Source organism: Oncorhynchus nerka, unplaced genomic scaffold (genome assembly GCF_034236695.1).
Source record: "Oncorhynchus nerka isolate Pitt River unplaced genomic scaffold, Oner_Uvic_2.0 unplaced_scaffold_2687, whole genome shotgun sequence".
Taxonomy (NCBI): domain Eukaryota; kingdom Metazoa; phylum Chordata; class Actinopteri; order Salmoniformes; family Salmonidae; genus Oncorhynchus; species Oncorhynchus nerka.
This window is the reverse complement of record NW_027038613.1, coordinates 1-14,394: the sequence shown is the minus strand read 5'-3', so window position 1 is coordinate 14,394 and position 14,394 is coordinate 1. Positions and strand designations below refer to the sequence as shown.

At 44.1% G+C, this 14,394-nt stretch overlaps 1 protein-coding gene and 1 pseudogene across 1 annotated transcript; one reads left to right on the top strand and one right to left on the bottom strand.

Annotated features, from left to right (window-relative positions):
• Positions 1–421: 421 nt before the first annotated feature.
• LOC115122106 (regulator of cell cycle RGCC-like) lies at positions 422–6,106 on the bottom strand. Its single transcript, XM_029651296.2, has 5 exons — positions 5,997–6,106; positions 5,533–5,718; positions 4,100–4,180; positions 2,998–3,060; positions 422–1,073 (listed from the first exon to the last, which is right to left on the bottom strand). The coding sequence occupies exons 1-5, from the start codon at positions 6,016–6,018 to the stop codon at positions 1,066–1,068; spliced, it is 360 nt and encodes a 119-aa protein (XP_029507156.1). The 5' UTR covers positions 6,019–6,106; the 3' UTR covers positions 422–1,065.
• A 5,074-nt stretch (positions 6,107–11,180) lies between these two features.
• Positions 11,181–14,273, top strand: LOC135567040 (protocadherin-20-like; annotated as a pseudogene).
• The last annotated feature ends 121 nt before the right edge of the window (positions 14,274–14,394 follow it).

Here is a 14,394-nt window from a genome sequence, read left to right as displayed (position 1 = left end):
CTACAAACACTGTGATTATTATTTGACCATGCAGGTAATTTATGAACATTTGAACATCTTGGCCATGTTCTGTTATAATCTCCACCCGGCAAAGCCAGAAGAGGACTGGCCACCCCTCATAACCTGATTTCTTTCTAGGTTTCTTCCTATGTTTCTGCCTTTGTAGGGAGTTTTTCTTAGTCACCGTGCTTCTACATCTGCATTGCTTGTTTGGGGATTTAGGCTGGGTTTCTGTATAGCACTTTGTGACATCTGCTGATGTAAAATGGCCTTTATAAATACATTTGATTCCTTTGATTGATTGATTAATGGTATCATGTGAAATTTTGCTCACTTACTTTTCACTGTACATTTTCCACCCACTTGTTTTTAGAATATTCAATTGCTTTTAAATAACTTAAAAATACAGCAAAAGTTTTTTTTTAACTATCTTTATTCATCTGTACAAAAATCACCATCATCATCATCAGGTTAGGCAGTGGTCTGTTTGTAGTATAGGCAATATAATACTGTATATCACTTCCGACTTTACAATATAAAACTCAGCATTTTGAAGAATAACTATACATGGGGGAGGTCTAACACATTGGGTTGTGATGAGGACAACGGCTTTCACTATTATAAGGCCTTCCATCAGGAAACAGCAGGTTGGCATAGACCCTATGTTTCCCACTATAGATCTTGTGATTAGCAAGTGTTGTACTTGGATGCCATTTCACACACATCATGTTCTCCTATTGAAGAGATTCACGTTGACTATCCAACAGCTCGGTTTAGCTGTGAATACGTCACCAGTCTGAGGGAAGGGATGTAGTCTACCACCTCAGGTCCAGTGGTGTTCTAAATGTTGAACATGATGCCCTTTTAATTCCTAATGTTTAAAGGGGCCAAGAGAGAGCTGGCTTTCTCCGAACAGAACAGAACTGTTTTAGATCAGTGTGGTTGTGTGTCCAGAGGTAGCCAGCCGTGCAGCCTCTGGTCTGTTCTCTCTTCGCTCTCCCCGTGGTCTCAGCAGCTCTCTCTCTCTCAGTCTCCGTCTCTCCCCATCTCTCTCCGTCTCTCCGCTCACATCTCTGTCAGACAGACACAAACAAACGCACAGTCATTAGCATGCAGCAGTCTGGTACAGATGCCGAGAACAGTTATGATTCATCGGGAACAGCACTTATCTGTATGTGTGTGTGAGTCGGCGTGCATGTCTGTGTGTGTGTGTGTGTGTGTGTTTGTGTGTGTGCGCGTGTGCGTGTGTGTATGTGTGCGGGCATGTGTGTGTGTGTGTGTGTGTGTGTGTGTGTGTGTGTGTGTGTGTGTATCTTCGTCTCTGTGTGTTCTCAAACAGCACTGCCTCTCTGCTGATAGTGGTAAGATAGTCATGTACTATAGACTACTATCACTGGAGGGTGTGTAGATAGCCCACCTCAACCCTGCAGACATGGCATTTAGACACTAGAGGAGATCTGGGATTCAGCTGGATACTGCATTTATTCACTAGAGGAGATCTGGGATTCAGCTGGATACTGCATTTAGACACTAGAGGAGATCTGGGATTCAGCTGGATACTGCATTTATTCACTAGAGGAGATCTGGGATTCAGCTAGATACTGCATTTAGACACTAGAGGAGATCTGGGATTCAGCTGGATACTGCATTTAGACACTAGAGGAGATCTGGGATTCAGCTGGATACTGCATTTAGACACTAGAGGAGATCTGGGATTCAGCTGGATACTGCATTTAGACACTAGAGGAGATCTGGGATTCAGCTGGATACTGCATTTATTCACTAGAGGAGATCTGGGATTCAGCTGGATACTGCATTTAGACACTAGAGGAGATCTGGGATTCAGCTGGATACTGCATTTAGACACTAGAGGAGATCTGGGATTCAGCTGGATACTGCATTTATTCACTAGAGGAGATCTGGGATTCAGCTGGATACTGCATTTAGACACTAGAGGAGATCTGGGATTCAGCTGGATACTGCATTTAGACACTAGAGGAGATCTGGGATTCAGCTGGATACTGCATTTAGACACTAGAGGAGATCTGGGATTCAGCTGGATACTGCATTTAGACACTAGAGGAGATCTGGGATTCAGCTGGATACTGCATTTATTCACTAGAGGAGATCTGGTATTCAGCTGGATACTGCATTTATTCACTAGAGGAGATCTGGTATTCAGCTGGATACTGCATTTAGACACTGGGGGAGCTGTGATGCAGCTGGATACTGCATTTATTCACTAGAGGAGATCTGTGATTCAGCTGGATACTGCATTTAGACACTAGAGGAGCTGTGATTCAGCTGGATACTACAAGGATGAGACCCAGTTTGAGTTCCAAATGGCACCCTATTCCCTCATAGGGCTTTATTACCTCATAGGGCTCTGGTCAAAAGTAGTGCACTATGCTGCTTGTAGGTTACTGGCTACTAGCTGCTCTACATGTTAGCATCTCAATGGAAAAGGAAATCGATAATATTAAAGGCCTAACTAGCAGTAAATAAATGAATCATATTAAAGGCATATAGAAAATAAACTGCATGATACACTGACCTCAGCTGGCATTGAAACACTAGACTAAAGAGATAGAAACAGTAGACTAAAGAGATAGAAACACTAGACTAAAGAGATAGAAACACTAGACTAAAGATATATAAAGAGATTCAAACACTAGACTAAAGAGATAGAAACACTAGACTAAAGATATATAAAGAGATTCAAACACTAGACTAAAGATATATAAAGAGATTGAAACACTAGACTAAAGAGATAGAAACACTAGACTAAAGAGATAGAAACACTAGACTAAAGAGATATAAAGAGATAGAAACACTAGACTAAATATATATAAAGAGATTGAAACACTAGACTAAAGATATATAGAGAGATTGAAACACTAGAATAAAGAGATATAAAGAGATTGAAACACTAGACTAAAGATATATAAAGAGATTGTCCAGCTGTGGGGTATTTGTGTTTTGTTTTGAGATGCATACCAGCAAGTTCCCGGTCCAAACTGTCAATGAATCTCTGTAGGTCTCCTGTGTCTCCCATTCTGGCTGAAGAGAAAATGGAGAGCATGTGAGAATGGAGAAAAAGAGAGTGGTTGAATGGAACATTTCTGTGGAGAGATGCAGCAGTAGCAGCTCTATGTTCACTGGCATTTCCTCCTTTGGATCAGAGCAGGAAATGGGATCCAACTCCCAGAATTATATAAGAAGAATCTGCATCCCAAATGACACCCTATTCCCTAGAGCCCTTAGGGCCCTGGTTAAATGTAGTGGACTATATAGGAAATAGGTACCATTTGGAACACAATGAAGGAGTTGGACACAACCCCCTGGTTTAACCAAGATGGAAAATAAGATTCACAGACTCGTATTCAGCTGTTTTTATTAAAAAAATCTCCTCTTAAACAGCCCATAATATAAAACTCCACTGAGCCAGTGAGGCGCCTGCAGCACACACTCAGACTGACTGACGTGGATATTATAGTGTTATGTATGGCTTATGTATGGCTTATGTATGCTTTATGTATTGCTATGTATGTCTAATGCATCTCTTAAGTAATGTTATGTATGTCGAATGTATGTCTTTAGTAGTGTTATGCATGTCGAATGTATGTCTTTAGTAGTGTTATGCATGTCAAATGTATGTCTTTAGTAGTGTTATGTATGTATAATGTATGTCTTAAGTAGTGCCCCGTGTGCCAGTATAATGGAGACAGACAGACTGGTGCCCCCTCAACCAGCACTCTGTGGTCTTTCAATTAACATTATTCCTCATCTACATTAGACAATGTGCACCCTTTCACCCAGACACACACAGCTGCTCCTACCCTAAACCCCCGCTCCACCACCCAATGATGAGGCTCAATAGCCCTGCAGGAGACAGGCTGTAGAAGCACAGCGGCCCAGCTTTGTTGTAAACTCAAATCAATAGTGATCTATTGTAAATGCTTTTAATTATCTGTGTGAAAGTGGTAGTGATCTGTGTATGGACTGATAGTGATGTCCTACTACAACTCCATCTGGTTAGATAGCTCCGAGCTAGTTTACATGGTGATGGGTTGAGATGTAATGGTATTGCTCTCCTTACCTTTGGGCGTCACTGTTATGCCTGCAGTGTGGATCTCTTCTTCGCTGGCATTCAAACCGTTACCCAGAAACGTCTCACTGCCTGGAGGGAGAGAGAGAGAGAGAGAGAGAGAGAGAGAGAGAGACAGAGACAGAGAGAGAGAGAGAGACAGAGAGAGAGAGAGAGGGGGAGAGAGAGAGAGAGAGAGAGGGGGAGAGAGAGAGAGAGAGAGAGAGAGAGAGAGAGAGAGAGAGAGGAGAGAGAGAGAGAGAGAGAGAGAGAGAGAGGGAGAGAGAGGGAGAGAGAGAGAGAGAGAGAGAGAGAGAGAGAGAGAGAGAGAGAGAGAGGGGGGAGAGAGAGGGGAGAGAGAGAGAGAGAGAGAGGGGAGAGAGAGAGAGAGAGAGAGAGGGAGAGAGAGAGAGAGAGGGAGAGAGAGAGAGAGAGAGAGAGAGAGAGAGAGGGGGAGAGAGAGAGAGAGAGAGAGGGAGAGAGAGAGAGAGAGAGAGAGAGAGGGAGAGAGAGAGAGAGAGAGAGAGAGACAGAGAGAGAGAGAGAGAGAGAGAGAGAGACAGAGAGACAGAGAGAGAGAGACAGAGAGAGAGAGAGGGAGAGAGAGAGAGAGACAGAGAGAGAGAGAGAGAGAGAGAGAGAGAGACAGAGAGAGAGAGAGAGAGAGAGAGAGAGAGAGAGAGAGAGGTTAGACCACAAGAACACATCCACACGTGGCACGACTAATATATATTATAAACTGGGTGGTTCGAGCCCTGAATGCTGATTGGCTGAAAGCTGTATACCACAGGTATGAGAAAACATATATTTTTACTGCTCTAATTACGTTGGTAACCAGTTTATGATAGCAATAAGGCACCTCGGGGGTTTGTGGTATATGACTATACCAAAGCTGGAGCCAAGCAGTTGTGCATAAGAAGAGCCCTGAGCCTGGTATATTGGCCATATACCACACCCTCTCAGGCCTTATTGATGAAATATAAGCCATTCGGTAGACACTTGATCCAAAGCATACCTGCATACATTTTACATATGGGTGACCCCAGGAATCAAACCCACAACCCTGGCATTTCAAACTCCAAGCTCTACCAACTGAGCTACAGCAGACCATTCTGGTAGCTAATGTTGAATATAACTTTCAGATTGAATGTGTTAAATAAGATAACGCAACCCTTCATCCACAGACAGTAATACAAATCCATTAGATGTCATGGAGAAAACGTGCATTAGATGAAACAGTGTTATTTTGTGTGACTCTCTAATTTCATGTAAAGTTGATGCATGTTCGTAAACCGATGCTGTCGCCAGTGAAAATAAATGTTAAGTGTGGGCTCAAACCGCGGCTACCCATAGGCGTATTCTCCATCTGAGTCATCGTTTACGCACAAACCCCAGGCATGTATGGGACACACGACCATAAAGGTTTAGACCTAAAGGCTACTCACTGCAGTCACTATTGTCCTCCACGCCGCTGTCGCTGACCACTGAGCCGTCGTCCCCTAGCCCGGTGCGTCGTTTGGCTTCAGACAAGAGCAGCTCGTATTCGTACGGGACGCTTTGTGAAGGCTCTCTCAACTCCTCAACCACGTCAGCGAACTCCTGGAACAGATCAGTTAGCTCCAGCTCCAAGTCTGATAGGGGATTTAGAAAATGGTTTAAATTACAGTGGGAATAATTCAATTCATGAATTATTTTTACACGTTTATTTTAATCAGCCTATTAATAATAGGACTAAAGAGATTCAAAGTTTTCAAAAATTTGCCATTAAAAACTAAATAATGTATACCAAACAAAATCAATCCACATTAAATCTACAACAGCAGGAATGAAATACAATTTAAAAAACGCTGCAATAATCAATAGCCTAATAATAAAAATGTAAAAAATCTAGTCAACGCTCAAGACTCGCCTGAGAAGTTCTCTGTAGACATTCTGAAAAGCTGGAATTGTGTGTCTATGACCTTTAGAAGACAGAAACTGTTCAAGAAGTGAAGTTTCAAGTTGATAGGTGGGGTCTTCTGTTTATAAAGCCTCCATAGACTCTACTCACAACCGGAAAAGACGCTCTCTGCAGCACCCAATCAGGTCACTGCGCGCGGCTTCTGTGGTTACAGTAGTGAGTGGGCGTCTCGAAAGTAACAGTAAAGGGAGAGGAAAAATTAATGAACGGAACAGTCTCAGAAACCCCAAGATAGATGCTTATGCAACTCCCTGAACGTCACCAGGACCTGGCTTTCGGGGCTTACGCCACAAATATTTTTTGCGCTGATGCTGCAATGGTGTAAAAATAAATTGTAGTCAACTGAATGCACCACTTAGGTAATGGAACTGTGGTTTTGTGAAACTTCCAAAGCCATCCAACCATTATAACCACTTCTCAGAATGGTGCTGTGTCTAGCAAGGTCACTTAATGATTCATTAGTATTCTACATAACAAACAGAATATAATAGCATGATAATGTCAGGCTACTCTTATACCAAAAACACCATGTCATTTCTTGTAACAATTTAGGATGATTGTGCTGAAATATATATATATATTTTGCTCTAAACATCTGATTCGTTAGGCCTGTTAGTCACCCTTACATCATTCAAGAAGATCAAAATGCCTATTCCCATGAAACTGACTGGGATCAAATGGTTGGCATGCATGCAGCACGGACGTTTCACATGTAAAACGTGAAGAATTATCATTCACGATTGACAGTGATAATGACCTAATTTATAATAAGGTAGGCCTCATTTGGTGTTTTAGGATTTTTAAAAGGAGACAATGTTCCTTTAGCCTCTTACAGTATGTGCAGACATAGACAATCATGCAATTTGGATGTTGTATTGTATGTATATTCTAAAATGATTTTATACAATAGGCGTCATGTCGGTACCAACTTTCATTCAGAAATGATGGCTTAATAGACTACCTGAAACAAACAGCACTACACCACTGGTTATAAGAACTGTAAAGCAGTTGCCATGTGTGGTCAACTGGTAATTCCAGCACCGTGTTGATTGGGACTGCCTTGAGACAAGCATGGAAACTACGATTTAGTTTTCACTGAATGTCCGTTTGGATATTTGGTTACAATTAGACTGGGAAATGTTAGCTAAATTTAGGTGAGTGCTCATGATCATTAGTCTCGCTATATAAAGCAAGGCAGCTCTTCTCTACACACGACTATAGTCTACTTTATGAGTTTCCTGATGTTTTCCTGAACCTTCCAATACTTTTCTGATGCATTTCAGTCACTTAGCCTACTGATGCGAATACACCTTTGTACACTTTCCCCGTTAGCTATTCAAGTCATTTGACATGTGATTTTATTGTTTAACAAGGCTACATGGTATACGACGTTTCAATAACAATATAGCTGAAACCACTACTGGTTTCATTGACAGCCTACTGGATTTATTCTCGTAATTGTAGGCTAGGCTACTTGCTGATAGATTATTTGAAGTATTATAGTAACAGTAGGCCTACCTACACAACCTCATATGGGGTTACTGATCACAGTCGATTGAATGAATAAGAAGAAGTGTTGATTCATTTATTTGGCCTTGGAACATGGAAGAAAACATAGCGCTGCAGGAAGGGGTGCTGGAAGTGCTATAGATAAAATTAAATACGTTTGTCAAATGAAGTAATTACTCCTGTCTCTAAATGAAATCATGTCAAATACTACACTAGTATAATTTAGCCTCAGAGGATCAATAGTGTATTTAAAATGTAAATGAAATGCTTTAGATTGTGTTTTGTCACATTATGAGCGCACAGGCCTCGTCTACAGTCTGGAATCCCGCAAATAGGCGGTGGTAAATATATAACAGTTGTTTGTTGAGTTGTGGCTGTCAATGAAACAGCAGGCAGTAGCTGGACGATATTTCGCAATATTTCAAAATACAATTGCGGGGAAAAGTATGTTTGAATAGGTGAGTGCCACTGGAAAATTGGTGGATAATTTCTCCTCATATTGTAGGCATAAAATCAGTGTATCCACTCTTTTCATTGACCGTTCGTTTTATTGATCTCAGTGTGTAAATGTCAGAATAGTTTGACATCTTATAAAAACATATTATTGTAATGTCCCCAGTCATGTAAAATGACGTAGAGTTGCAGAAATGATTTTAGAAAAGGCTATTTTTTTTCTCAGAACACAAACCCCTCAGCCCCTGATTTTCAGGACTGAGCCATGAGAGTTATTCCACTCTGTTGATGGCCCTGTACAACTCACGGCCATATTTTCAGAGGGTTTTCAATGGGTCACAGAAATCATCTCGGAAGGAAATGAAAGAACAGAATGATGTGATTTTGCTAAAATATTTTATCTATGATTTCAACCTTTTTGTAATAAATTGTAGGGCTACTGTTGCCTATTATCTATTATAAACAGCCAATCTGTCTATCATATTGCTGTTTTCCCAGGAAAGCATCTTTACTAACATTAGCCCACCTTAAATGCCTAATTATAAAGTTACTTCTTATCATGATTTTTGTAAATTAACCCCCAAGTATTGTCACTGTAAAGGCCCATTATTGTAAAGTCACCTGAAACTATGCTAACCAACCAACAGGGTCACTCAATAAGTGAGAATGAAACGTTACAATTCATGTCACTGCCAACACAGACCTCTGTCCTACTGACTGATTTACTGGTTGTATGAACAACATAGACACACACTACACATCTGGGGAGGAAAGATTATAGCCCTTTACAGTCATATTTCTATTTTTAGTTGGCCAATTTTAGGTTGGGGAAGCACTCTGTGACCACAGTGATCACTTGCCATTTGTGGCCACAGTTGACACAGGTGGAATTGGAACTTTGTGGTAGAATAACTTTCCCTAAAACAGACTTCTTTCTCATCATGTATAACAGTATGTATGTTGCCACGGTTACAGAGAAGAACCTTTTGTATGTCATATCTAACATCTCATATTCTGTTGTTCCGTTGTTCCATTCACCAGAACCATTCAGATAATCCTGTTGTATGTCATATCTAACATATTCTGTTGTTCCGTTGTTCCATTCACCAGAACCATTCAGATAATCCTGTTGTATGTCATATCTAACATCTCATATTCTGTTGTTCCGTTGTTCCATTCACCAGAACCATTCAGATAATCCTGTTGTATGTCATATCTAACATCTCATATTCTGTTGTTCCGTTGTTCCATTCACCAGAACCATTCAGATAATCCTGTTGTATGTCATATCTAACATCTCATATTCTGTTGTTCCGTTGTTCCATTCACCAGAACCATTCAGATAATCCTGTTGTATGTCATATCTAACATCTCATATTCTGTTGTTCCGTTGTTCCATTCACAGAACCATTCAGATAATTATGTTGTATGTCATATCTAACATCTCATATTCTGTTGTTCCGTTGTTCCATTCACCAGAACCATTCAGATAATCCTGTTGTATGTCATATCTAACATCTCATATTCTGTTGTTCCGTTCACCAGAACCATTCAGATAATCCTGTTGTATGTCATATCTAACATCTCATATTCTGTTGTTCCGTTCACCAGAACCATTCAGATAATCCTGTTGTATGTCATATCTAACATCTCATATTCTGTTGTTCCGTTCACCAGAACCATTCAGATAATCCTTTTACATTTACTTTCACTTAGTCAATTCCTCAAACCACTAAACCAGAGAAAAACGCTACAGGAAGAAGGAAAAGAATACTGAGTAACCAGTTGTTCTGATTGGCTGCTGCACACTGTTCAATCAGCTTATTAGGTTACCTGTAGTGGGAGGGCACAAGGTGTGTGAGTGTTGGCACAGCAGTTCCCAGGTAGGCTACAGGGATCCAGCCCCAGTCTTCCTCCCTACACTAGTCTGGCAGAGTGGGAGGGTGGGAGAGAAGGAGAGGGTGTTAACTGTACCCAGGTAGGCTACAGGGATCCAGCCCCAGTCTTCCTCCCTACACTAGTCTGGCAGAGTGACAGGTGGGAGAGAAGGAGAGGGTGTTAACTGTACCCAGGTAGGCTACAGGGATCCAGCCCCAGTCTTCCTCCCTACACTAGTCTGGCAGAGTGGGAGGGTGGGAGAGAAGGGGAGGGTGTTAACTGTACCCAGGTAGGCTACAGGGATCCTGCCCCAGTCTTCCTCCCTACACTAGTCTGGCAGAGTGACAGGTGGGAGAGAAGGAGAGGGTGTTAACAGTTCCCAGGTAGGCTACAGGGATCCAGCCCCAGTCTTCCTCCCTACACTAGTCTGGCAGAGTGGGAGGGTGGGAGAGAAGGAGAGGGTGTTAACAGTTCCCAGGTAGGCTACAGGGATCCAGCCCCAGTCTTCCTCCCTACACTAGTCTGGCAGAGTGGGAGGGTGGGAGAGAAGGAGAGGGTGTTAACAGTTCCCAGGTAGGCTACAGGGATCCTGCCCCAGTCTTCCTCCCTACACTAGTCTGGCAAGTGGGAGGGTGGGAGAGAAGGAGAGGGTGTTAACAGTTCCCAGGTAGGCTACAGGGATCCAGCCCCAGTCTTCCTCCCTACACTAGTCTGGCAGAGTGGGAGGGTGGGAGAGAAGGAGGTGTTAACAGTTCCCAGGTAGGCTACAGGGATCCAGCCCCAGTCTTCCTCCCTACACTAGTCTGGCAGAGTGACAGGTGGGAGAGAAGGAGAGGTGTTAACTGTACCCAGGTAGGCCTACAGGGATCCAGCCCCAGTCTTCCTCCCTACACTAGTCTGGCAGAGTGACAGGTGGGAGGAGTAGGTGAGAGGAGAGGGTGTTAACAGTTCCCAGGTAGGCTACAGGTACAGCTACCTCCCAGTTTTCCTCCTACTCTTAGCAGTGGTGGAGGCAGAGGTAACCGGACAGGTGTCATGTGTGGAGGCTACGGGCCATGTGACAGATGATACTATAACCTGGGTGGGACTCCTTCAGGTCAGTCAACCATTAGTCAGTCACTTTATCACTTAATAAACCAGAGGGCAATTGATCTGTCATGTCATATCTTGTATCTATGTAATTGTCTATGCTAATTACTGTAAAAAAATTACTGTAAAAATCATTGGATGTTTTAAGAATAATGCTTGATGATAGTTATTATTCACTATTAACATGGAACATCATCATGTAAATATGTAAATTGTCATATAAATGATGTGTGTGTATGTTTTGTTAAATGCTTTTAAAAAATATAATTCCACAAGCATGTTTTGTCATTAGTCATGTTGCAGTAGGTTTGAACAGTAAGGAAAAAGAGGGTGAGATGCCCCAGATTATATTACAGTCCCTCTGCGTCCCCAATGCCACCCTATTCCCTAAATAGTGCACCTTTTTTACCATTTGGCGCTGATCAAAAGAAGTGCACTAAATAGGGAATAAGGTGCCATTTAGGACACGACACAGTCCCTTCTTTTACAGTAACCACTGAGCTAGTAATGCCACTGTTAATAATAGACCACAGAAGAAAGCTGTTTCCTTCATAGCCTTCCAAGGAGGATCATTTCCTCATATGAATGTTTTTCCAACCTCACAGTGTGGACCAGGGGACAGAGGATGTCTACACTGCCGACCACAGGTGGTTATTTATTGAAACTTATTCTAGATGATCTGGTGGCCTACAGGCCTTTTGACTATTTATTTACATGACTGGATGGATTGTTGCACTTTGATATTTACTGTTGCTGTATGCTTGTAATGTATAGCTGTTGCTGATAAAGAAACGATCTCTCTATCGCAGGATGGACCGAAAGGCCCTGTGTCCTGGGACCAACCTCAGGCTGGGGAGTGTATCGTCCCACACGATGCCATCGTGGGCCCTGAGGCAGAGCTGTTCATGGTGGTCGTAGAGGACAGCTCTTCACTTTGACAACACTGAGATCCATCTGAGTGTCTCTGAGGATGCGGCTGTCGCCACCAGTTTCTTATTGGACGACCAAGACAGTGACATGGGGGACGTAACGGACAGCTGCAGTACCACCTAGGGAGACGGTGGGTTTTTCAGTGTGACAGTAGAAGAAAGAAGCAGCAATTTTGTTTTTGGTTGTGCGACAAGGACTAGACCGCGAGAAGCAGGATCTTCATGAGATGACTCTAGTGGCCACAGACTGTGGTTCTACCCCACTAAGCGTCACAGCAAAGTTATTCATAAAAGTGACTGACGTGAACAATAACTTCCCAGAGTTTAGCCTGGACAGCACCTGGACAGCACCTGGACAGCACCTGGACAGCACCTGGACAGCACCCAGAAGGTGGTTATTATAGCGGAATCACCCAGAGACACAGACCTAGACCTGGGCCCCAACGCTGCCATTACCTACTCCCTCAGCCCCATGGTCTCAGAACGGGCCAGGGAACTCTTCAGTCTGGACAGCACCCAGAAGGTGGTTATTATAGCGGAATCACCCAGAGACACAGCAGTAATCATGGTTAGAGCCACAGACCTAGACCTGGGCCCCAACGCTGCCATTACCTACTCCCTCAGCCCCAAGGTCTCAGAACGGGCCAGGGAACTCTTCAGTCTGGACAGTCACACTGGCCTGATCAGCCTGAGAGGAGAGCTCAGAGACCGCCACAGTGACAGTGTTAGTGACAGGGGAGAGGAGGTGGTGTTGATAGTGTTAGCCAGCGGCCCCCACTGCCCCCCTGCAGACACGGCATAAATGGCATAAAGATCAGGTTCATAGCAGAGCATCAAAACCAGACGATAGTGTTGCAGGAAAACCAGCCCCCCACTGTCTTGGCTTTGCTAGAGCTACCGGGGGATACTAGTAGTGTTAGAGGCTCATCGTATCTTTCCATTGAAGGAGAGGTGCCGTTCTCTTTGAGCCGGCAGAAGGGCAAATATCTCCTGTCAACATCAAAGCCCTTAGACAATGAGATGAATAGTGAATATCATGTTTCTGTAGTGATGCGTGATGGTGTCGGGGGAGCCTACAGCAGGGTTTCCCAGGGAGAGAGATCAGGTGAGGGTGGTGGATGTGAATGATAATGCTCCACAGTTTCTCCAGAGTCACTATCTGATAGACATAGGGGAGAATAACCCTCCTGGGGGCGTCTCTGCTGAGAGTCTGCGCGCAGGACGAGACAGCAGTCTGAACGGGCAGGTCACCTACAAACTGGGCCCAACTATCACACATGGCGGCGGCCATATTTAGAATCGACCAAAACACAGGTCAGCTGATCGGTTTCTGTACTCCTGGACAGGAAACAACAGGTCGTTCACAGATTGACAGTTGTAGCCAGAGATAACGGCTCTCCTCCATTAGAGTCTTCCGTGATGGTGACAATCACCGTCCTGGACCAGAATGATAACGCTCCTGACTTCCTCACCCTCACTTCATCTTCTTCCTCCTGAGAATATACCTCCCCCCTGGCCCAGGTGGGGAAGGTGGGGTGTCGGATGTGGACACAGGGCTTAACGGGGAGGTGGAGGTGAGGGTGGTGAACAGCAGTGTCAGCCCCCTTCGTCATAGACAACGCCCAGGGGACGCTGCGCTGCATGGCCGATGTCGACCGGCGAGAAACAGGACCGCTACGGTTAGGATCTGCTCGCCACCGACAACGGACCGTCACCTCTGACCTCCGTCGCCAGGTAACAATGTTCATCGAGGATGTCAACGACTACCAGCCCCAGGTCATCCTTCCCAGCAGCAACCTATGCCGTGTCTCACCATCTCCACGGGGGACCACCACGGGCACCATGGTAACCAAGATCTCGCCATCGACGAGGACTCAGGGTTAAACTCGAGATCAAATACACCATCGCAGCTGGAATCACCGGCACCTCTCATCCCTATCACCATGGTGACAGCAGCAGTCCTTCCAGCTGGACGGGTCCGGTAATGTGACCGTAGCCCAGAGGCTCATGGGTAAGGACCTGGGGATGCACCATCTGTTCATCGTGGTGACGGTGGGAAGCCATCGCCCCTCCCACACCACCGTCTGGGTCAATCTGCTGGTCAATCCACACCTTGGAACCATGTCACCTGGAAACTCTACCCAGATCCCTGCCCTACAGATTGGCCCAGATGCCCTCTGGGGAGACGCCCGCCTCGACAGACATGCCCGGTTGATCCTGCTGGGTAGGCCTGGTTATCATGGTGGCTTCGCTCTGTCTGTTTCTGGTGACGGTTGTTTTATACATGAAACAGAGGAAGAGATCTAGAGGAGGGGTAAATGAGAATCAGATTCCTCTACGCATTCAGGAGATATTCTTCAGGAGAAGCGTTATAATGAGAGAGATGCTTGTTCTGACTGGACTCTATACTATATGTAGTTGACGTTTCTTGTATACCATGTAAAAAGTATGAAATCAATTCTACAATTAAATACATTTTCACTGTTTCA